The 25,544-nt window shown below is 46.5% G+C and overlaps 1 protein-coding gene across 4 annotated transcripts in view; it reads right to left on the minus strand.

Annotated features, from left to right (window-relative positions):
* Positions 1-25,544, minus strand: part of LOC144762270 (ATP-binding cassette sub-family C member 10-like) — a 1,124,497-nt gene that overhangs the window by 213,538 nt on the left and 885,415 nt on the right. For 2 of the 4 annotated variants that reach the window (XM_078647414.1, XM_078647413.1), the window contains 2 exons: positions 13,586-13,775; positions 7,300-7,643 (listed from right to left, as the gene is read on the minus strand). In XM_078647414.1, the coding sequence (XP_078503540.1) occupies positions 7,300-7,643; positions 13,586-13,775 (534 nt within the window). Of the gene's footprint in view, positions 1-7,299; positions 7,644-13,585; positions 13,779-25,544 lie in introns of all 4 variants that reach the window. The other 2 variants (XM_078647412.1, XM_078647411.1) reach the window with 1 other exon arrangement.

Raw genomic sequence — 25,544 nt, forward strand, 5'->3', positions numbered from 1 at the left:
ATTCAACATAGGATTTATTTAAAAAGTGTGTAATCCCATATTAATATCTCCGCCTACATTACTCTTAGGTTCACGAGATCAAGAAGTTAGAGCCAAAGAAAAAACAAATACTTCCTCGTGCCAGTTAGTGTCTATTGAGCCGAACACCGAACCACTCAAGAGCACCGTGTTAATCGTGCTCTGAAAGGGGGCGGAGCTTGCCGGCGACCGTAATGGCCGCTTGATCGCAAGGCTCCGCCAAAGCTGTCATAATATCCTACTCTATCCTGCACGAAAGTGAGGGATCGAGACCACTTACCCTTCCTCGGACTCCCAGTTTGTCTGAGCACTTGCAGAGCCAGCCCGACTGCGACGTGTGCATCCTCAAGCTGGTAGCGGATCTGGGTTAGGCAGCTCGCCACTGGGCCTTCAAAGCACAGAGCTGTAGATGAGAGCGGGTCCGGAGTGCGTCACGCGACGTGCGGGCAGCGACCGTGCAGAAGGGTCGCTCTGCTCGATGCATCGGAAGAACTCCGCAACTACCGAAACACCCCCACTGAGTGGTCGGCAGTGACGGGTTGCTGAGAGCCGAGACGCGGCAGACGGTGGGCCCGGCTCAGCCGCCATTACAGTTAGCAGCCCAGGGCCTGACACGTCAGACGAAGTACAGCCATTGGGGGCTAGGCGGTGTGCAAACGGGATACTAGACCCGCGGCGGAGGCACGGGGTGAGACGATATCCCAACAGGGCCAGAAGGCCAAAGCTGTGACTCTGCAGGACACTACCCCTGGGGCCTCCTCTCCCTGGGGAGACTCGGAAGCCTTGATCCTCTACTTGTACTGGGATATTGAGTGGCGCTCAAGACAGAAGCGGGTGTGGACAGAAGCGAGAGGCGAACCCCGGAACGTCTGCAGGGTGCGCACATCCCCCCCCCAACCCTCACTCCCATAAACGGAACACATCAACATAGAGGCCCAGCTCGACGAAGTGAGTCCTGAATTAAATTGCGCCAAAACACCGCGACAAGTGTATGGAGAAGGGACATGAGAGGGAGGGAGGGCGTGGATAAAGGCTGGACAGATATTTGTTACACACAACATCACTTAGGTGCACGATATACGGCACGGCGGGGGCGGAGGGATCGGCCTGAGAGAGGTGACACAAATCGCTTGTTCATATAAACTAGCAGGCGACCTCGGCCCTAGCGCGCAACGCACCACAGGGTACTTCATGACCCTATTGAAATTTCTAGGGAATGGGTGGCGGGGGGGGGGGGAAGGGGGTTTGGCCAGGTTGGGGGAGGTTGGCTGTGGGAGGGGGATTGGTAAGGGTACGGGTTTTTCTGGTGTTAAGGGGGTGGATATGGGAGCAATGTTGTTTGATCTGCCTGTGCATACTGCATACACTAGCCAAGATATAGCTGCTGCCATTTGCCGAACTGCTTTGTCGCTGAGATGGCTGGTACAAACAGTGTAACAGTGAAGGGAGAGGCTGAGTCACTCAGGGCTTTAACATGGAATGTGAGAGGTCTGAATGATCATCGTGAACTCAGAAAGGTGTTGAATTACTTGCAGAGACAGAATGTGGATTTGGCACTCATACAGGAGACACATCTCCCCCTCACAAGCAAAATGCTTCTTAGTAGGGGACTGGCGGGGACATCACGACAGCAGGGTTCACGACACATTCTAGGGGAGTATTGACATGGGTGAACCCCAGAGCAAAAATGACGTTGTCATTACGGAGAGCGGACCCGGAAGGCCGTTATTTAATATCAAGATGTGCGGGGAAGGGATATGACCTCATAGCGGTTAATGTTTATGGTCCTAATTATGATTCCCCGGATTTTTATGATACTCTTGCCCAGCATTGCCGAACATATTCCACTGCGCAAATGCTTTGGGGGGGAGACTTAAACCTAGTACTTGATCCAGAGTTAGACAGGTCATAGGGCCCTCTACGTAGTCCCTCGGCAGCCGCATTGAAGATTCAGACAGAGCTCATAACGCTAGACCTAGTGGACGTGTGGAGAAGTAGGCACACAACGAGGGGAGGGTTCACACATTATTCGGCCTTTCACAATATTCACACTAGAATTGACTACTGGTTGGCATCCTCCTTAGTTACGAGACACATCAAAACTTGTGCGGTACTACCACGCACCCTGTCAGACCACTCACCGCTTCTTTTGACATTGGAAACTCCAGTGAAAAAGATACCGCCTTTCACATGGCGCTTTCCCCCGTACTCCCTACTAGACAAATTCTTCAGGGGAGAGCTAGCTGAGGAAATTGATAACTTCTTCAAAACTAACATAGGGTCGGTTGATAGCTTCCAAACAGTATGGGAAGCGTTTAAAGTGTACATCCGAGGTATAGCTATGTCCAAACACTCGAGTGTCCTCAAGTCTATACGTCAGAGGCTACAGCACTTAGAGAAGCAGCTTGCCGAGTTAGAGAGACGACAGCTGGGAGGCACGGATGCCAACGTGAAGGACGAAATTAAAAACCTTATAGCAGAATACAACGAAGAAGCAGATAGGGAAGTGAAACACTTGGGGAAATATGCGACCGCCCGGACGTACGGTGTGGGAGAGCGTCCCGGCTCTATCCTAGCCAGGATAATGAAAAACAATAGTACACAGGTTATATCGGAGCTGGAGACGGCGACCGGTGCAACTCTCACGGAAGAGACTGAGATAATAGATGAGTTCAGGAAATACCACTCAGGTCTTTACGCGACTAGATCTGACCACGTTGAGGATGGGATAGACGACTATCTGAGCTACATACAGATGCCTTTTCTAACTAATACGCATCGGGAATTCCTGATGCTGCCCATACACAAGGATGAGATATCGGAGGCGCTGGAGAGTATGCGATCGGACAGTGCCCCCGGAGCGGATGGGCTAACGATGGGCTTTTATAAAGCGTTTAAGGACAAGTTGATCCCACACTTATCCACGCTGTTTGGCGACGTCTGTGTTGAGGGCAGTATGCCGCGCTCTATGAGGGAGGCGTTGATCGGGACTATTCTCAAACCAGGGAACCCCCCCGAATGTATGTGGCTCCTACAGGCCGCTGTCCTTATTGAATGTCGATGCCAAACTGTATGCCAAGGTTCCTGCGACACGCTTAGCGTTACTGGCCCCGGAGTTGGTAGCTCCGGAGCAAGCGGGATTTATCCCTAATAGGAACCTCACCTATAATATCCGATCCGTGTTGGGAACTATGCAACATGTCAGACGAGACACCAAGGCCGTAGCAATCTTCCTTGACATGGAAAAGGCCATCGGTTTTCGGAAGAATTCCCTTTCTAATACTCTAAGTCTCATAGATTGATAAATCAAGCAAGGAAATCCTAGTTTTGTTCACCTCAAAGGTAAACTTCAGAAAATCATTCCGGGTGTTGAGCCATGCTTGAAAATTTTCTACTGATTTCAAATCTCCACGCCTTACAACAAGAATGTCATCGATATATCGCTTCCATAGTCTAATAATTTACTAATAGACTTATGGAAGGGATTATTGTTATTCAGTACATAGTCCTGTTCACCAGAAAAACGCACCTTTAAAACAATAGCTCTTCTCATAGCTGATATGTATTCAAGAGAGGAGAGGTGAATCTCTCGTTTGACATTGTTTTGTTATGCTTAAAGATCCGGCACAGGACCTACACTCGGCTGCTCGTGATGTAACTTACACGCCAGATGCGGTGAAGTAATGCTGAGAGGAACACGCAGGCGTGTTTGTAGTACAAATAATACATTGATTTGGATCTGTCCTCAAATATGGGTGACGGTATTTGGATGCTAGTCGCATACCATTGTTAGTGGTTTTTCCATGCTCAAGATCTGGTACTGGACCTTAACTCGGCTGCTCATTTTATAACTTACACGCTAGATGCTGTTTATTAATGCTTAGAGGAACACGCTGGCTATTTGCAGCACAAGTAAGATAGTGCTTTGGAACTGTCCCTAGATATAGGTGACAGTTATGTTATCAGAGTTTGTATGTTAGTCGCATACCATTTTAATATTAAGTATGACAGGTATGTGAAATGTTCATAGTTCATCTTGTAGCAACATACACATGTGCATTCCTCCATATACAAGCATTCTCAGAGCACGATTAACACGGTGCTCTTGAGTAGTTCGGTGTTTGGCTCAATAGACACTAACTGGCACAAGGAAGTATTTGTTATTTCTTTGGCTCTAACTTCTTCATCTCGTGAACCTAAAAGTAATGTAGGCGGAGTTATTGATATAGGACTACACACTTTTTAATAAATTCTACGTTGAAAACATATCAGTTATGAGAAGAGCTATTGTTTTACAGATGCGTTTTTCTGGTGAAGATGTTTGAAATAGGAATACTCATAACTCGAATAGAGTATATCCATTTAACTTGCTGGATGTCCCCCCTCTTTACTAGTGACTTAATTTCCATTGCAGGGCCTCATATACCTGAGTGGTTACCAGGTGAGGTAAGGCTTGTACCTCATACAAGACAGGTGAGTGCATCTGTTTTGTCATAAATTAGCCAACTAATGACAGTATGGCTTATGCATAAGGGTTAGGAGGTGAAACTGGTATAGTATTTCACAACATGTATCTATGTCATTATCTCTTACAGGTGTGAAGATCACCCTGCTGGTATTGAGTTATTATGTACAAGTTTGTAATGATTTTATGCACATTTGCACAAATATAGAAATGCAGTATCCATTTATAATTGAGGTCCTGAAGAAAGTCTGGGCTTGTGGCCCACCAGGCTGAAACTAGTTGACCATTTCTGATAAGTGGCCTATCTGTTAAAAGCCGCTTCCTGCACTTTTTTAAGAGGATTGGAAGAGATAATGTAATAAAAGTATTTTTTTTCCAAATCCTTTTTAACTTTCACTCACTTGCACTGCCCAAATATTTTCCATCACCCAACCAAATAGATATCCTACAGCTGTTCCCTTGAAATAAGTGACTACATTGGTTATTCTTTTCACTTTTCCTCTATACTTCCTATTATCGTAATTTCAGTAATCTTTACAAAATCCTAACCACATCTTTCCTTTTGTGATCAAGAGAGGTTGTGGTAGGAAGGAAGGATATCCAAGTGACGACACTGGCCTCTCTTGGCAGTTGATGGAAATCCGACTATTTCGTTTTCCTGTCTATTTGAGCATATCTATTGGGTTCTTGCACTCTTGTTAAGCAATTAGCCTCTGTCTCCCTATTTGCCCTTTTTTTTTACCACCAGATTTTGTTGGTTAAGAATAAGGGTTAGCCCTCTCTGGATCTGCACTTAGGCCGGCGCCGTAAAAGAAAGAACTGACATCAGCGCACATGGGTGGAGTCTATGTAGGTCCCGCATTGTCATCCCGGCACCCACGCATTGGTCGACAGACGCGCAGCGGACCGACACCACCTAATGACGCATAGGGGTGCTGCTGAAGAAAAAATCTCTGGAACCAGACTGACGCCTAGGGGAACATTCTAAAGTAAAGAATCTACAACTAACAGTCTCTATCAAATAAGGAGATCCACATCAATTTTAGATGAATGAGCTTTGTTTGAGGTTTATTTTACACTTACCTCTTCGCAAAAAGGTAAGTGCGTTTTTCAAGAAAAATACTTTAGTCTTTCAAAAGTCGACACTTAGTGCAATTTTCAAACACTTCAATGTTAACCTATTGAGAGAAACGACAATGCGGTTTCATGGGTAAATACCCAACTTACAGCTCCAGTCTTCAGGGTTTAAGATCAACAGAGTGCAAGGTACAGGTAAGCATAAAGTATGCACCAACAGCGGCACAGGAGAGGCCGGGTGCGAGGTCAAACTTGAAGATGGGCCCAATGTGTTTCAATGGAGGCTGGGGGTGCTTGGAGCCACACTGCTAGCAGGCAAGTAAATTGGTTGCAGGGACCAAGCTTCGGGGCTTAGAGCAAACACGGGGGCCACAAGGCAGCACCAAACATACACCACAAGCAGCACGGGGGCAGCCAGGTGCAGGATGCAAAGACCGCATCGGGCACCCAATGCTTTTAAACGGAGAAACTCGGTTGGACAAACAGGCTGCAGGTGTCGTACCAGAGGCTGTTTGGAGGTCACCAGTGACAGCAGAGGTAAGTAGAGATGCTGTGGGTTGCAGGGACACTATTGGTTGAGACCTCCAACGCCCAGGGGCTTTGGGTGTCGGGTGTCCTTTCATGTCAGATTTTTCTTACCTGCTCCGGTAGCTGTAGGGGGAGCCTCTGGATTCAGTCTGCAGGTGTCATCGTGGAGTCCAGAAGGAGTCAGTCAATGCTGGACTTGAGGTCAGGATAGCTGGGGAATCTATTCTAGATCGCTGGGCCACTTGATCATGGGCCAGAGGCATCGGTTGCAGAGTGTGCAGGACTCGCGGTTCCGCAGGGCTCCTAACTACTTTGTGTAGGTTTCTTGGGGAAAGAGCTGCTGTCCTCACAAGTTCTGGTCTTTGTCAAAAGGTCAAAAGTCAGGCTGTCCTCCTCAGGTTCTGGAGATCACTGGCTGCAGGACAGGCATTGTCTCCTTTGCAGGATTTTTGAAGCTGGAGACAGGCCAGTAGGGCTGGGGCCAAGTCAGTAGGCATCTTCAGGCTTACGTGCATTGCATCTCCTTCGTCCATCTTTTTTTCTGCACTAGGCCTTGGATGCTGCAGTTGCAGTCTACATGGCCTAGGTGAGGAGTCCTTAGGGGGCCCTCTACAGTCCCAATGCCCTATATACCCAGGTACCATTTACCAGGGACTTACAGGAGCCTGAAGGGCCAAATGTGTAACATTTTTAGGGACGAAGCACTGGCACAGGGGACCTGGTTGGCAGGGACCTTGTGCACTACAATCGAAACCACATCAAACACCAGGCAAAAAGTGGGGGCTAACCGTGTCAAATGTGGTACTTTCTCACAACTCCGTTCTACACCGCCGCTCCACACCAAACTACCTCACTCCGCTCTATGCCACTTCACGTTATGCCACCATACTCTACGCCAGTCCACTCTACTCCACGCCACTCTAAGCCAATCTACTCCATACCACTCTGCACCTTTCTACTTCACTACACTGCTGTACAACATGGCTAAAAGCCATCACTCCTTACTAAGAGCAGCTATTCTTCAAACTTCCATGTTTTACCAACATCCATTTGCCTAGGATTAGAAGAGCAAAACAAGCAAAAGAACGTTTTCTGGCATGCTACAGAACAAGTAGCAATTAACCACCTGTGGTTCATGTCAAAGAGCCACTAAACATTTCATCAGATGCCAACAGGAAATGTGCAAAAACTGAATGGCTGGATTTGCTTACCTGCTTGTAGTCCGGGTGGCACGAATTGTGGTCAGCCCGGTCAGGGTTTCGGAGAAGTGGATGAAGATGGGGGACAAGGTGATGCTGCAAAGCCGTTTCAGTTCCCTTGAAGTGTGGCGGTAGTACTGCTGGATATAGAAGTAGAGGGTTGCCAGCGGTACCATGACCAGAATCATCCATGGTAATATGTAGCTTGTCACCACCACAGTACCCAACAGGAAGAATAGAGAAACCAGAAAACTGCTGAGGACATTGGGGAGGCTCTTGTCGGCGTGGTACAAGTCGGATGAGAAACGGTTAATGATTCGACCCATCGGAGTAGTGTTGAAGAAGGTCACAGTCGTCTAGCAACAAGACAGAAACATTACGATGAAAAATCTGGCTTTCTGCTACAATTAGAGAACAAAGCACCCTTTCATAGAATTCATCCTTTTAAAAAAAAAAAGAGCCCTATTTTGATCGCATAAAACAGAGGTCTTTAAAGTCTGTTGTGGAGGGCCAGATCCATGACAGATATTTAGCATATCCCTGTAGGAGGCTGGCTTGGTATATGGTATTCCCTTATGTAAGTATAGCACCCTGCACTAATCCAGACAACCCTAGTGGTAATTTTAGTGGCCTTAAACGACCTGAGAAAGCTCTCTAAGTGGTAGTTGCGGAGAGCAGCCTTCAGGCTTAGTCCAGAAGGAGTGTAAAGCAGCTTGTTTTACTTTTACTTAATCTTATGGTATGCGTTAAGTGAAAAAGAACCACACAGTGTAGTTATAAAAGAAAATGCTTCTTACCCAGTATGCATATTTGCTTGGTATCGCCATCTGGTGTTGGGCCCGGATGTTTGCACTTTGTTTTTCTTTGAAGAAGTCTTTGTAGTCACAAGGTAGGTGGCTCCTCCTTTCAGTGATAGAGCGCATGGGCATCGACTCCATCCTTAGAGTGTTTTGCCGTAAGGGTGATGATGGAGGTAGTAAGAGTAGAAAGGGATATCCATGTATAGTGTATCTAAGTAAGATAATACTGCAACAGGTAAAGGTACCCGGGGTGGCGGGTGGGTGCATATGAATCTACAGCACTACATGCCAAGAACAGATGCATACTGGGCAAGTAGCATTTTCTGTTCGAAGCATATGAGTTGTAGATCACAGGCTTTAGCATAGACTATACAGCAGTTATGTACCAAGTGGTGGCTAATCTATATCTGTTGCAGTAGTCTGAAATAGTGTTCTTAACACTGCCTGGTCCACAATAGCTTGTTGTTTTGTTAACACATCTACACAATAGTGCTTTGTGAATTTGTGTGGTGTAGACCATGTTGCAGCTTGGCAGATGTAATATAAGGGTATGTTCCCTAAGAATGCCATAGAAATCCCTAGTTTGAGTGTAGAATGCGCTCTAGGGGCTCTAGGGGGAATTGTTAAGGTGCGTTTAGCTTTAAGGTAGCATATTTGGATGCACTTAACTATCCATCGTGCAATACTTGCTATTGAAATGGTATTGCCTTTATGTGGTGATGAAAAAACAACAAAGAGTTGTTTAGTTTTCCTAAAAGATTTGGTTCTTTCAATGTGATAAGGTGTCGCTCTTTTCACATCTAATGCGTGAAGAGCACGTTCTGCTACTGAGTCTGGTTGAGGAAAAAACACGGGGAATTCAACAGGCTAGTTGAGATGAAAAGCAGAAACGACTTTGGGTAAAACGTTTGGTATAGTCCTAAGAACCACTTTATTTTGGTGAATTTGTAAAACTGGTTCTTGTATGGTTAGTGCCTGGAGCTCACCAACTCTTCTGAGAGATGTGGTGGCTATGAGGAAGGCTACTCTCCAAGTCAGAAAATGTAGTTCGCATTTGTGAAAAGGCTCAAATGGTGGGCCCATGAGTCTTGTAAGGACAATATTAAGATTCTACATGGGAGAAGGTGGAAGTCTAGGAGGAATGAATCTTTTGAGTCCTTCCATAAAGGCTTTGATAGCGGGTAAGCGAAACAAAGACATGAGTTGTCTGTTTTGAGAAGGTATAAATGCTCTTGCGGCAATTTGTGTAATCTTGGAGGAATGTTTCAGGGATTGTTGGTAAGTTCCAGGCAAAAACTCGATTGAATAATTTGTAGAACCCATTTGTCTGAAGTTACTGTATTCCACACTGGTAGAAATTGAGAAAGTCGTCCCCGGACAGGTATGGAATGATGGGGGGGATGGCGGGGGGTGGAGGAGGGATGTCATTGTTTGTTGGCTGCAGGGGAATTTTGTGATGAGTTACCTCTACCTCTTCCCTTGCCATTGTTGCCTCGAAAACCTCCTCTAAAGTAGCCTCTAGAAGAGGGTGACTCAATGTTACCCCTGTAGGAGGTAGAGGTGTTGTCTGAGGATATGTTCTTTGAGCTCCCCCTGTAAAAGGAACGGCAAAAGGAGCTTCAATTGGAAGGGAGCTGCAGAGCCCCCATTGATTTTGAAAGCTCTGTACACTTCTTCATTTTTTCAAAAGAAGTATCAACTTCAGGTCCGAAGAGGTGTTCTTTATCAAATTGTAGGTTTCAAATGGAAGCTTGGACTTCATGTTTAAACCCTGAAACTCTGAGCCAAGCATGGCGTCTTAAAAGAACACTAGTGTTAACTGTGTAAGCTGCAGTATCAGCTGCATCTAATGCACATCTAATGGATGTATTTGAAATGAGCTTTCCTTCCTGAATTAAATGATTTGCTTTATTTTTATGTTCATCTAGTAAGAATTGGAGCAATTTTTCCAGTTCATCGTAATGAGCCCTGTCATAACGTGCTAAAAGAGCCTGGGTATTGGTGATACTCCAATAACTGGCTGCCTGTGTCGCTACTCTCTTGCTTGAGGCATCTATAAGCTTGGATTCTTTATCAGGAGGAGGGACCTCTGCTGTGGTTAGAGAATTTGCTCTTTTGCAAGCGTAAGAGACCACAAGGGAGTCTAAAATAACTTGACTCTTGATGTAGATTGGGTCTGTAGGTGCCACCTTATATTTTTGGTCTCCTCTGGGTGTGACAATCTTTGCACACACAGGGTCCTTTAAATTTGTATCTGCATGCTCGAGCATCCCTTTGAGCATGGGCAGTGTGTGTGTTGTTCTTTAAGAAAAACGTATGGCCTCAAAGAGAACATCTTCTTCAAGGGCCTCTTTGTGAAGTTGGTCCCCATGGTATTTGGCAGCTCTATTTAGTAACTCTATGTACCCTACATTGTCCTCTGGTGGAGAGGGTTTTGAAGGGTATAGATCAGGATCATTGTCTGTATTAAGATCTGTATTGTAGTCAGTGCATGGATCAGGACTAATGTCCCCTGCTACTTCCCCATCTCAATCTTCTGTATCTTAGTGGTCAGGTGACTGTGGTTGTGTTGAATGTGTAGGAGTAATTAACAAATTTGGGTCAAGTGGGGAAGGAGGAGTAAGAGGAGGAGGAGAAGGGTTAGTACGAAGATTTTTCCTCTTATGAGGAATGTGTGAAGCTTCCTCCATCTCTAACTTTCGTTTAGTTGGCAGTTTTACATGAATAGGTCCAGTTTTGGAGTAAACACTAGTTCTTTCTGTTTCGGGTCTGTATTGGAATGTGGAACGTCAAAACAAGGCTCCTTGGATGGGGGAGGAGCTGTTTTGCCTTTCGGTGTCAGAATTTTAAGTGCCGAAGGTTTTTAGCTCTGAGGCTTTCGGATCGGAAGATTTATGTTTCAGTGCCGCAGGGAAGGTCTTGATAACGTGCTTGGATTTGTGTGCCAAAGGTTTCGGGTCGGTGCCCGAATGAGGCCAACTCTATCCCGAGCCGGAAGGCTTCGATGGCGAGCCCGAAGGCAGGGCGTTCGAAAACTGATCTCCGTGCTGACCTTATCCCAAAGGCAGAGGAGGCCGGAGCCTTTTCCTTCGGCATGTTTTGGGACAGAGGAGTATCAGTACTTAGTGTACGCTGACCCATCGGAATGCCTTCTCCCATGTCAGAATCGTCATTGGACACAGAAGTGTCTTCCTCCTCTTCATCAGCTCCTTGTGCGTCAAAGACTTCATGGTCGGAATCTTCTCCAAAGATGTCCGGTGCAGAGCCGCTTTGTTGGTGCATTTCATGGCTGCGATCCCAACAATCATGAAGCGTCTTCTTGGGTGGTAAAGATCGACACGCGTCGCAGTACTGTTCGTTGTGTTCGGGCGATAGACACAAGTTGCACATTTCGTGCAAGTCGGTGCGCAGAAAATTAGCGCGACACCCGGGACAGAATTTGAATGGAGTGTGTTCCATCTACTGCGAGCTAGCCTGACGCGGTTAGGCCGAATGACCTTTCCCGAATATTCCGATCAAAGACTTTGAACCGATATGATACGCGGGGAATGGGAAACGCGATCAAGAAACAATACCGTTGATGGTAGTGGATAGCGTACCAAGGGTAACCTGAGAAACGGTGTCGAACCGGAGCGCAGCAATTCACATCCGAACCCGATGGCTGAAAAAAAGAATCTAACAATTAAGTCGATGCCTATGCACACTATCACCGAAAGGAGGAGTCACCTACCATGGCTGGAAGAGACTTCTTCGGAAAAAAACCAAAGGGTAAACATCCTGACTCAACACTAGATGGCAGGCTTATGCAAAAAGCATGTGATCCACAGCTCACATGCCTCAAACACATATATGTAAATATTCATATATGGGAAACAGCATTTACAATGCTGTCAATACCATGAGGGTAGATAACAACGCGGTAGTTACAACAGGTGGCGTGCAACACCAGGGAATGTGTTGGATTTTAACATAAACACCTTCCCTGCTGTTGTGCTAACTGGAGTAGGAATAGTAAATAATACTATTCCTAAGTCCAGCGCGCCACCTACCGCAAGTCATTGAAACGACTTACGATTTAAAGCCACTCGCGCTAACAACGCGGTCGTTGTAACAACAGCGTTGTTACCTACCACGTGGTAAAAAGCACGCTGTAGGCGTAAACCAGGCGCTTTACAAATCTCCCTAATAATAATAATAATATATATATATATGTATATATATATATATATATATATATATATATATATATATATATATATATATGTATGTATGTGTGTGTGTGTGTAAATATATATTATACATATCTAGTCTTAGTGTAATTCCCTACTATTGATTTCTAGGAGACGGGCTTGCAGTCCCGTGATTGGCCAAATGAGTTGTCTGACTTACTGTAAGGCTTCACTGATGTAGATTTGAGTCTGTTTTAGCTGGAGTAGATGTAGGTGTAACCTTAATGATAAACAATGTTCTTACTATTTTTGGGGGCATGTTCTATATTATCTGTGCTTGCCTCCATTAGGACCTCCTCGTTTTTCCCTTAACTTCACCCATTTAGTTGTAGGTGTTCCCCGTTTTCCTACCACTCCCTGTGTCCCTTCCACATTTACTACGAAAACAAAAAATTCCACATGCAGAGTTCTCCAAATTTGTAGTTGAGACCATGTACATAAGAGATAAGAAAGGCCTAGGCACAGATTGCTGCTCAGAGATATATTTAGAGAGCTCACAAGTAAAGTAGTGTTATCATAGTACTACTTTATGTACTCAAAAATGAATTTGTGAATGAGCACCTTAGTATTTGAGAAAAAAATATCACCATTAAATTTTTCGGCTGGCAAGGTAAGAATGGCAAAAGCTTTTTGTGACATTCTTTCCTATGTAAGGATGGACAATGGTTTGCTGTTTGATTAAATGAATCATAAACACTTGTATATTGTAATATACAAAAACATGTTTCTATGGGCGGATCAATGTGAGAGGTTAGAGTAAGGGAACTTATGAAAACTAGTGTAGTCATAGATCTTCTTTGAAGCCATTTAAAAAGGGTTTCAGACTCATATTTCCGAGAAGGATCTTCCACAGGCAAGCACATAATGGAAGAAACTACACCTGCCGTGGTTCTAGCTGCTAAGAAGAAGGTGACAGCGGGTGAGTCACCCATCATTAAGCACTGGAGACATTGAGAGAGGGAGGGGTTATTCTCGGTATAGGATTAGTTGGATTGAATAACTAACTATGCATTTGGGACATAGGTGTATATGTACTTATTAGTATCTGACCTCTAAGTGATAACACTTTGCAGGAACTTGTATTAGCAATGCCTTGGATTAGTAGAGGGTATGCCGCTTAAAGCAATTTGTGACATGACATTTGTTTACAAATCTGTCTTTGCAAAGTGGCACAGGCAGATGGGCAATCAATTACACTCAACTAACTGCCAGTATTACAATAAGCTTATGGTATCAGCATGAAGCGCTGCACGCCTAGCAGTCACTTACCTTCATAACCCTTTGAAGCAGCCTCTCATGGATGACTAACGAAGCACGGATTGTGCCATGAGTAAACATGAAGGCGCGGACAATAGTTAGAATAGAGTTGGTCACTGTGATGTATCCTAAAACCACGAGTAAGAACTTGGAATCCTCAGAGGTGTTCAGCTGTGCAGGAGCAGTGATGTTGTTGGGGTGTCTGCTGGATCAGAAACAGTTAAACAATATTACAAGCTTGATCCATTTATGATAGATAGCTGATAAGGCAGGTTCCACTCCTTATATCTATATGTGGTTCATAACTGTCAGATGACTGCCTACATAGTTCAGTAAAACACATTCACAAAGCTTTGTGAACCAGCAAATTATTATATCAGTCTTAATTTCTTATACTGAGGTGACTAGAAAACTTGGAGTATGATTTAAAAAGGATGGACACAAGCTGTAGGAGCCAGTAGGAGATAATGCATGTTAAACAAATATAACTTAATGGGATACTGTATATATACCAAATAGCACACATATTCAAAGGAGCAGTACACAATTGGCAGATTGAACACAGTCTGCCTGCAACAAATATGAAATAATATCGTCTTTAATTTCACCAGTATGATTCTGAACTTTGTACACAACTGCACAAGCCGATCTGGGGCAGAGAAGTTGGTGGTTTTGAAGTTCACTCTTGTTTCTTTGGCGCAGCTGGGAATGCACTGGGGGCAGGGAACATCCCCAGTAGATCTTCGAAAACATTTTGAAAATCACAGGAGATGAACTGGGTTGGCACTAATGATGTGCAGTCATGCTTGAAAGCGCAATCTCATGCTCCACCAACAGGCAACATTTCATCACAGGTAAATCTCCCTGTGCATGAAACCATTCAAAGATGGCTCACTGTTCACTATTGTTTAAAACCTATCTGAGATGGTGAGAGCGCTCAATTTCTCAACCTTACGTGCTGCATCATATTTCTTCCTTTAAAAGGTGTCCATATCATCAACTAGCTAAGTTGCGATGCAGTTGCATGATGTTTTGCTATGTTCTTCACTCTCTCGTTATAATTGCCATTAACTTAACAGGCGAGGGGGCATTTTACAGCTCTATCTACCTTACCTGCCATGGCTTGCTCCACCTTCATCTACCTTTCTCGAGACAACTGACTTTGAATTCCTTCATTTGTAATAATAATAATAATAATAATAATAATAAGGATAATAATATCCTATTTGTGAAGCACAAACATATCACCCCCTTAAGGGTTTCAAGGCACTGGGGGCTGTCTGGGAGATTGAGTGAGCTATTGCCCAGAGTCACGAGGGGCAGGGGATCAAACAATGAGCCCAGCACTCCAGAGTCTGCCGCCCTGGCCGCTGCGGTGGTAAACGTAATGGGGCAACCCAGCGTCCCTCAGGACCTGGGTATACGTATTTAAAGTAAAAATGGTTCTGCTGGGGTTTTCAATTACTTAGGGCAAGTAGCAACAGTATACTTATAACATAGATCAATGATTTGCATAGGAAAAATAAAGATATAACACACACCAAAATTAGAATTCAATAATGTATTCAGAGAAAATCAAATAATCATGGCTGTCGCAATTTACAATTTCAATTGCAATATGAAATACGTGACTGTGGTGAAAATGTGACATGTGGTATATATACAGAAACAATTGAGCGTGCAATGAAAAGGGGGAGAAAGATTTAATAAACATGTATGTCCTTATTATTTTAGCACATATACTTCAGGATCCAATGACAAATGGGACTGTGATCATGAGCGTTGTGTAGACATATACAATACGCCGACGTTTCCGCCCTGGCCGCTGCACCACACCTCTCCGTAATTGATGTCTGATTCCGGATTTCATGGATGTAGTTACGTTTGTGCATTTTGAATGATCAGAAGTAGGGCAGCCCTCTACGCTAGCCAGCAATATTGATGAATATGCTGATGGGAGCACAGTGTTTCACAATATTCCGCCTGCACGCACAACTTCAACTCGGTGACCTCCACCCATGCCGAGTTATAAGTGGGTCCTGATGCAGGAAATGTTGACTAATATTGGCTATCAGGACAAGGATCTCCCACCAAAAAGACTTAATAAGGGGACAGTCACAAGCAAGGTGAAGGAAACAAGCGTCATCACGCCTACAGCACCGGCTACTGTCATTGTCAATTCTGAATTGCCTCCGTGGGGTAACATTGGCCTGGTGTAAGAACTTATAATGTAACAGCTTGTGCCTTTGGTTTATGGATATGAATCCAGTTTGTGTACAACAATATTTCCAGGGGTCAGCATGAGTGGATATGCCTAAGTTGACCTCACAAGCCTCCCTAGCCGAATCTGTCCAGGCCATCAGGAGCTGTGACACCTGACCATAGAGCCTCAAAATCCATCTTGCATTATCATTAGATGTTATGAGTTGGGATATAGGCAGAAATTCAACAGGTTCCTGCAGGAACCCTGGGTGGGTCTTCGTCACTACATCACCCAAACAAGTATATCTAAAAATATCAAGAGCAGTAGCATGACCTTGAGATCAGAACTGGTACAAAGACATAAAGGTGCCTTCTATGTATAAGTATCCCATCTCTGACATGGTCATCTTGGACAGGGTATTCTGCACTGTGCACTCGACCGTGAGTAGGAGAGTGTGCGCTTGACCCTGAGTAGGAGAGTGGGGTTAGAGAACAATTTAACAGCCGGAGAGTGTAAATAGGTCCCACCAGATCTACAACATAATTCCCTACAGGCCTAGGTAGTAATAGTGACATTACAGATTTCCTTCCCAAGTTTAGATAGGCCTGTAGAAAGGAGAGAGGCTATAGGATTCCCATCCATGTGGTCATGCTCCGGGACAAGATAGGGAATACGTGCCTCAGGATTACACCAAGATCTAGCGAAGTGGCACTGCGCTGCATAATAATACATTTCAGGATTTGAAAGCTCAAATCCCCACCATTTGTAGGGTAGGACAAGCATGTCCCAGGCAATCCAAGAAGGTTTATTCGTCCAGAGGACCCTTAAAAGAAGGGAGCAAAGCGGAACAAAGAAATGGTCATTAAGAGGTATCAGAATATTTGTAATAAAATACATCAATTTGGGAAGGATTATCATTTTAATCAAAGCCGCCCATCCAAGAAAAGTGGGAGTCGCAGCTACAGGTCTATTTGGCCGGGATAGGCTATCACAAAAAGAGGCGATATTTTTAGCGAAAGACTTGAGTATCACTATAAAGCCCGCTGATAAAGGGGGACAGGGGGTGTTTTTGAGGTTATCAATACCAGGACATTATCAGAGGGTACCCAACAGCAGACTTAATGATAAAGATCAATTCAAAATGGTCAGGCGATTTAGTTGATGTTTCCTAAGTTAAATTTGCCCGGCGTAAAACGCCTCTAATACCATACGAAGTTATCCAATAAAGAGGCAGGCGCTGGAGACAGGAAGACAGGAAACAAGTTTTATTCCGACGGAGTAGAACACATCAGATCAGACAACAAGGTATCGTCTCGAGGTGCTCTCTCAAACCTCTCTGAGACCTGGTCTTTCATACACTGGTTCAAGACATGTGGACGCTCTTTATTACAACAAAGACATTGTGAAGTATGAGAACGACATCCCCGGCACCCCCCAGTTCCGGCCCCTTCCAACACATGACAACAGTAGAGGCCCTTTCCCCTCATATGATTGGGAGGGGGCTATCACGCAGCTGAGTGTTCTGCCGATTCCTTTGGAATGTGTGCGCCTGATCGAATCTCAGGGGGTGGGGAGGTCGTGATCAATAGTGGCTTCTTTCAGGAAAAGCGAGTGCATACAGTAGTGGGCAATAAACTGTATCCTCGGGCTAAAGGATGACCAGCGGTTCGTACAGGCAGTCGGGCTCAGAGGAAGGGGTCATCAAAGGAGGGGTATTCATGGACGGAAAGGAGGTGTTGGTCAGGCGCGGGGTGTGATTCCCTGAGACAGAGTCATGGGAGGGGAGGGTTCATGACTTGTGCATGTGAGTGCGGGGGCAGCCAGGGTGCGCGGGGAAGGCTTGCAAGGTTCAGGGAAGTGTGCTGACGGGCGATCGTGAACAGGGAGACCATGGTACCTAAAATGGCTGTCGTGTATGCTCATACGTGAGTCTGCAAGATGGCGTAGATGATGTTCAGTACACGAACTAAAATTCCACAGTCCTCCCTTTGACATATCTCGCCAGCTTGTCAGTTCGGATCAATCCCCATGAGACCACGCACCTCTATCTCGTATAGGGGACTCATGTGCTCAGTTTTAAAGTTCAAAGTCTTTGGGCACATACAGTTGGAAATGAGTGCACATAAAGGTGGTAAACATTGAATACCTAAGCAACACCCACATAGTATCATGATTGGTATCAATAAAAACGTGAACAATCTCCATCCCCAGTTCTTCAAAGTGTCCCAGAACCAGCCTCCAAGCGACCATCCTTCCTGCTCCTGGTGAACCTCCGAGGACAGTCTGTGGAGGTGTTCGATTGCTTTGTAGACCGAAAGTGAGTTATCTGGCACGTAGGTGCAACAGCTGGAGCCGATGATGCGGCATGCACCTCCACGGTCGGCCAGAACCACGTCTAGAACAAGGCGGCTTTGAAGAGCCACCAGGCGGACCGCCTGAAGCTCAGCCGTGTTGTTAGCAAGGATGCCAGCGGTGATGTTAATGGTTGTTTCTACTGCCTGAGTCAGGTGTCGGATAGCGCGGCTATTTGCCATTGGTCCCCACAGAGGAACAAGTCCCTTTGCTGCATCCAGGAACTGTGCTCCGGTGGAGTCGGCTTGTTCAACATCTCCGGCGCGCTTTTGCCGGTGGTGGTAGGCTGAAGCCACATATGTGGGAGGAAGAATGAAGGCGATGTAGCACGTACCCCTCCAGCCTTTTGGGAGCCAAGTGTAAGCTTTGGTGCCACAAACAAAGTACATATTCGGGGAAGCAACAAAGGAGGGGGGGTCAGCTGAGACCAATGTTTTGGTGATGCGACAAGAACTGTGACCCACCAGCTGCGTTCCTTGTCCTTCGAGGCATACGAGTCCTGTGACATTGATGACAGACAGGGCCACGGTCAGGGTGGCAGCCGTTTGTTTCCGCAGGTGGGAGAAGGTGGGTCTGGCTGGATTGTGGAGCACTTGCATTTCGACCCTTTCTTTGGCAGGGATGTTCGTAAGGAAGGTTGAACCTGAAATTGCAGGACAAAAGGGAGCAGACGTTTTTCCTGTTTTGTTCAGCCAGAACCCATAGTAGAAGTGTGACACTGTTTGACCAGAAGCGGCGTTGTCCTTGTGGCTTTCCTGCATGAGGATCAACCAGGCGAGGCAGGAGCCGTGAACTGAGAAAGGAGAAGGGATGAAGGGGATGGAGTGTCCGGTAGCATGTGGGAGCAACCCACAGATCCAGCAGTTCGTGGCATTTGCAGCAAGGTTGTGCTGGTGCAGCAGTTGCACGAAGGAATTGTTCCAGAACTCCTTACGCCTTTCTCGGAGCTGAGGTGAAAGGGTGATCAGGTGGTGCTCTTTCATGGTGGTTGGCTGTATAGTGGCCAGCAATGTCTGGTGAGCGGGTGTGCTGTCCTCCAAGATCCAGAAGGAAGTCATGAGGAGGAGGCAAAAGAGGAAGACAATGAAGATAGCGATTGTCTTTGATTTGTGCACATTATCAGTCTTTGGGTTCCTGTAGTGGGTATTTCCTGTTGCTTCCGACGTCTTCTTATCTGGCGCTTCCATCATCTTCTTATCTGGCGCTTCCATCATCTTCATCTTCAAGGTGCTCGGTAGTGGGCAGAACCACAGACTTTGTTTAGCTTCTCTCCGGGTAACCCTTGGTTGCTTTGGGTCACCGTTCTGAGATTTTTAACTTAGTCAGTGGCCTACTTAGCCGAAGCTCCCTCCTTTCGACGCAGGAAATACCCTTCTCGGGAAGGCACAGTGGGATCAGAGTGTTTTGCAAGTTCAAGTGCCTCGGTATCAGGATAGCAGTTCAGTGATGGTCGGTCTTTGTTCAGGAGCTCTTCTTGGGTGCTGACGTTGTCTGTCGTGGCCAGGGTCGAGGAAACTTTCTTGCAGTGGTGTGCGTGCAGCCAGTTCTTTTTCCCCTCCACTCGAAGAGCCGTCCGAGTGGTGATCAGTAGTTGCCAGGGGCCCGTCCACCGGGGTTCCAGACTCTTCGCTCGTTGAAAGTTCCGGACTAGGATGTAGTCCCCCGGTTGGATATCGTGACCGGGACCCCTGGAAGCATCGGGGATGGCCTGCTGCACCTGTTGATGAATGACAGACAACGTTTTAGTTAATTTGCATAAATAATCTGACAGCAGGACGTCGGGGACGTCGTGAATGGAGGTCGGTTTGGGGGCAGTCCAGAGGTTCATAGGCCGCCCAAACACAACTTCGTAGGGGGTCAAGTGGTGCTTAGTGGGAGTGGAGCGCATCGATAGTAATGCCAGTGGAAGGGCATCTGGCCACTTAAGTCCTGTGGTGGCCACTATTTTTGACAGTTTCAGTTTCAGTGTAGCGTTGTGTCGTTCAACCAGGCCAGCAGATTGGGGGTGGAAGACTGCGTGGAACCTCTGTTTTACCCCCAACCCCTTCAGGATTGGTTGGATAACTTCTGCTACGAAGTGGGGGCCATTGTCGCTCCATAAAATTCGACAAAGGCCGTAGCGAGGGAAAAACTCTTTCAGTAGTACTTTGGCAGTAGTCATGGCAGTGTTATCACGGGTCGGATAGGCTTCCACCCATTTGCTGAAGGCACATACAATGACTAATACGTACTTCAAGCCTTGGCACCTCTCTAATTGGATGTAATCCATCTGGAGGACCTCAAAGGGGTGGTCGGGGATCCCAAACCCTCCCCGGGGTACCACAGTTCCTTTCCCGGGGTTGTGTTGTAGGCAGATAAGGCACTGCTGGACTAGGCGTTTGGCCGAGTCGGGGATCTTGTTGTTGTGCCAGACTTTGGAAATGAGTTCAATCATGGGGGCAGAGCCTATGTGTGCAGGGGAGTGTGCCATTGTCAGCATGGGGATCAAATATGCATCAGGCAGCAACCATTTGTTCGTGTCTTTTGTCCGCCAGCAGCCTTCATCGTCCCTTAGACCAACCCGTGCCCATTCAGTCAGTTCGAGAGGTGTGCTGGCCGACTGGATGTCCCTAATTGTTTCCCTAGCGTCGGTCCATTTTTCTGCTTGTGACCTGGTCACATACATGCGTGTCGTTGTCCTATTCTCAGCTGTGGTTCGGGCAGTGATGTCGGCTAGTGCGTTTCCCTGTCCAACTAAATCTGTCACCTTCTTGTGTGCCTGGCATTTGATCACTGCTAATTGTTTGGGGAGAAGAACTGCTTCAATCAGGGCGGAGACTAAATCTCCGTGAAGGATGGGCGTACCGTGGGACGTCAGGAATCCCCTTTCCCTCCACAGGAGCCCAAAATGATGAACCACCCCGAAGGCGTACTGGCTGTCCGTGTAAATGTTTGCCGTGGTTCCTGCTGCTATGATACATGCTCGTGTGAGGGCAATTAGTTCTGCTGCCTGTGCGGATCGTTGTGTGATGCGAGCTGTTTCAACTACTGTTCGAGCTGTCGTCACCGCATAGGCAGCAGAAGTGGTGCCGTCTGGGAGTTTGATACAAGAGCCATCTACCCATAGTTCTCCATCAGGGTCTGTAAAAGCAATGTCTCGGAGGTCAATTCTACTCCTAGTCTGTTCGTCCGTGAGGGTCACACAGTCATGTATAGGGGGCACATCGGGGTCATTTTCGGGCAAGGGTAACAGTGTAGCAGGATTCAATGTGGTGCATCTCTTCAGGGTGATGTGGGGTGCAAGTAGAGTCAATTCGTACCCTGTCAGTCGTGCACTAGTCAGGTGTTGAGTCTTGGTCTGGTTCAAAAGGGTGTCAACTGCATGGGGCACTAATACCGTGAGAGAGTTCGAAAGCACAATTCCCTCACTCTGGCGGATAGAGACAGCAGCAGCGGCTACTGCTCGAAGGCAGGCAGGTAAAGCTCTGGCGACTGGATCAAGAGTGGCAGAGAAGTAGGCACAAGGCCGTTGTTTGGTGCCGATGGGCTGAGTTAGAACAGACAATGCGCATCCCTCCCTTTCGTGAGTGAAGAGGGAGAAGGGCTTGGAGTAATCTGGTGTTCCTAGAACGGGTGCCGAGCAAAGGGCATCCCGCAACTCCTTAAAGGATGCTTGGCATTCGGGGTCCAAGGGAGTGGGAACGGAACATCTTTGGCCAACAGGGAAAGTAGGGGTTTTATAATGAGACTGAAATTTGGTAACCATTGTCGGCAGAAAGAAGTAAGGCCCACTAATGAACGTACTTGCTTCTGTGTTTTTGGAATGGGGGTGTCTAGGATGGTTTGGATTCGGTCGGGCGTAAGTTTCCTCCCTTCTTTGGACAGGAGATGGCCTAGGTATGTTACTTGGGGCTGGCAGAACTGCAGTTTCTTTTTGGAGACTTTGTGGCCATTCTCCGCAAGAAAGTGCAAGAGTTGGATAGTGGCTGTGATTGCAAGTGGAGTGGTGTCGGCCGCCAAAAGGATATCATCGACATATTGGATCAACACTACTCCATCTGGTAACTGGACGGCGTCCAGCTGTCTTTTGAGGGCCTGGCTGTAAATGCTGGGACTTTCAGTGTAGCCCTGGGGAGCTCTACAAAATCGATATGAACGGTTTTTTAAAGTGAAGCCGAAGAGATAACGGCTGTCTGGATGGATGGGGATAGAGAAAAATGCATTTTTAAGATCAATAACGGTGAAGGTGGTGGCAGTGGACGGGATGAGAGTCAGAATGGTGGCGATGTCTGAGACTACGGGGTACTGTGGCACCACCACTTTGTTGACTTCTCACAGGTCGATGATGAAGCGGTACGCTTTCTCATCTCCCTCACCTTGCTTCTTAACAATGGGTAGGATAGGGCTATTGCAGACATTACTAACCACTTCCTCTACCACTCCTGCATCTACCAAGGACTGAATAATCGCTACCAATGCCTTCTCGCCTTCGGGCGATATCCGGTACTGTGGGAGTTTCGGGAGTATTGCATCTGGTCGAACAGTTATGTGTACAGGATCGATCATCATTCGTCCTACATCCGAATCGTTTCTGGCCCATAGGTCCAGGGGTAGGGTATCGAGCAAGGATAGGTCAGCATCTGTTATGGCGTACTTATGTCGTGCGGGGTAGGGTCTGGACATGCTCGGGTTGTCGTACAGGATGACTTGGACTCCATCCGGGGAACACCTAATAGTAGCTCGGAAATGTTTCAGTAAATCAATACCCATAATGGCGTCAGGGGAGTTGGAGGAGAGCAGAAACGTGGTGTCAGTGGGATTGTTTCCTAGGTCAAAGGAGATAGGTACAGACAGGGGATTAGTGGAGGGCGTTCCATCGAAACCTATCGAGGTAATGTGTGAGCCAGACAAGGGTGCCCTTGGAATCAGTCGTTTTGATAATACACTACGTGTCGCTCCAGTGTCTACCAAAAATGGAGACTTTGTACCCAGGACCTTAGCAGTGACGTAAGGACCTTGCTGGTCAACACAAAGCTCGACTGGATCCCTCCCTTGCCCCTGGCAGTCCTATGCAGAGTCGTGAGCATTGTTGCAGTCGGACTGTTGGCACTGATTCTGTCGGGGGCGGTCAAATGTGTTTGGTCTGCCAGGTCTGTCATTGGTGGTGTCGTAGGTCTGCCCTCGTCCCTGCCCTCCAGTTTTTGGGCCATTTGTCATGTCCCTTGTCTCTTTATTTTTAATCATTTCCCGAAGGGCCGGGCATTGGGACTTCCAATGTCCAAATTCTTTACAAAATGCACACTGGTTCTCATCGAGGTCGGTTCGTGGAGCACCAGGTGTGGGGTTGCGGCCTCTAGGGGGCGAATTCCTAGGGGCATTCGACTGGTAGTTTCCCCTATACCGTTCCCTTCCTGTAGTCACTTCATGTAATTGAGCAATCATCACTCGTTCCTTTAAGTCCTTTTTCTTTTTCTCATTCGCCCTCTCGTTCTCGTTCTTTTGGTGCTCATAATACTGAGCCATCTGAAGGATAGCTGCAGGTTTGGAGGCTCCCCAACTACTCTCACTCGTCTGTAACTTTTGGGAGACCTCTTGCGATAGCCCTTTTACGTAGTTTTGCACGAATAGGTGTTGTCCGGTTGCGGTGGTCATGTCTTGGCCACTGTAGTCGGAGAAAACCGTCTCAAATCGGGAGAAGTATTCTGATACGTCCTCCTGAGGTTTCTGGCGGCAAGCCGTGACTACCGACCAGTCTACCTTCTTTTCTGGGATCAACGTCTTTAGCTTCTGCACTATTTTGTCGGGGAGTTCCAGTATGTCTTTTACAGGTTTCTTTCCGGGCTCTCGCTGCCTATCTAGTTCATCGAGTTGTTTCCAGGTGTGTCCGAACAGATCTGTGTGGTCGGCTTTCCGGATTTGCTTCCACACATCAGCCGGTAGACACAACCCGAAAAACAAATCAATGTCCGATAGAGTCATTATGGTTGAGCCCAAGGCTGTGCCTAGTTCGGTATAAAATGCTGTAGGGTTCTTTCTTAAATCGGCACTTATTCTGGTACCTATCCTCATATGCGTTCAGGGTGTGGTAGCTGAACCGTAAAATGAAATGCCGTCTGTGACTACCGGCATGTGAATTATGCATATTCATCGTATATTCTTCGCTCTCCTTCCGTTCTACCAGGGTCTTTGCTATCTTGTCGATTCCATCCCGCTCATCTTTGCTCAACCTATTTGGTCTGGCTGTTAGCTGTTTGCCAGTCTCGAGTTCATCTGGTGTTGTTACCAATGCGGCTGGTGCGAAGGCCGTAAGAGCCGGGGCACTAGCGCTAGAGTTACCCACGCCTGCACTTTGAACTGGTGAGTGTTGTGCTAGAGGTTGGCAGGGAGCATATGGAGGAGGCATGTAGATAATTGGAGGACCGAGCAGTAACTCGTCATTTGCCCGCTGTTTGGAGGGCATCTCCGGGTAGAGCGTAGGGGCGGTCCTGACAGGGCATTGGCCTGCTAGTCCTGATTCTTGTGTTTGTTTAACTTCCTCTCTTCTTCTTATTTCTTCATCTAGTTCTTTTGCGGCCAGATGGGCTGCTTTTCGTAATTCTTTCACTGTTTTTGCTTCTTCTCTTTTCCTTCGCTGTTCTGCTTCTTTGCGCCACATGCCAATACTATCGAGCATAGTGGGCGTTACCTTATTTATTTTTACAGCTGCTTCTAGTGTTTTTATTTTATTTTCATCAAAAGAACCTATCAGTGGCCACTGACTTTCAGGATCCTTTTTTGTATATTTATGCCATAACTTACTATAAGCTATGGCGACTAGTGGAGCTGGATGGTTCATCTCTAATAAGCGGTCCGGGTTGACCCAACTATTAACCAATGGGGAGAAGATAGGCATGACGGATTACAATGGGGGGCAAAAGCCTGCACTACCTATCTTTTCACTACTTGCAAAGACTGGACAGAATATTCTATTCTATGCTGTTTGCAAATAGAGAATACCTCCAGAAAGAACCAATTCCAAACAGTCAATGTTTGGACAAACAATCAATCAATGAGGAACGAAATAGGCACGACGTGTTAAAGGTTTGCGTTACCTACCCTTCACTATCTGCAAAGGGAGAGAGAATATTCCTATTCTTCCCCGTTTGTAGGCAGAGAAGATCCTTAAGAGAACCAACTTCGAACAATTCAATGCTCGATTCAAACAATCAATCAATGGGGAGAAAAATAGGCACGGCAGATTACAATGGGGGACAAAAGTCCGCGTTACCTATCCTTCACTATCTGCAAAGACTAAACAGAGTATGGCGATTCTGTGCTTGATTGCAAATAGAGAATCTCTCAGAGACAATCAATAAGTAATACTAGTATTTTCAAACAATCAATCAATCAATTTCGCAATTTGTCGTGTGTCACGACCTTACCCGGACAGCATGGACA

The sequence above is a fragment of the Lissotriton helveticus genome, chromosome 6 (genome assembly GCF_964261635.1).
Source record: "Lissotriton helveticus chromosome 6, aLisHel1.1, whole genome shotgun sequence".
In the NCBI taxonomy this organism is placed as follows: Eukaryota; Metazoa; Chordata; class Amphibia; order Caudata; family Salamandridae; genus Lissotriton; species Lissotriton helveticus.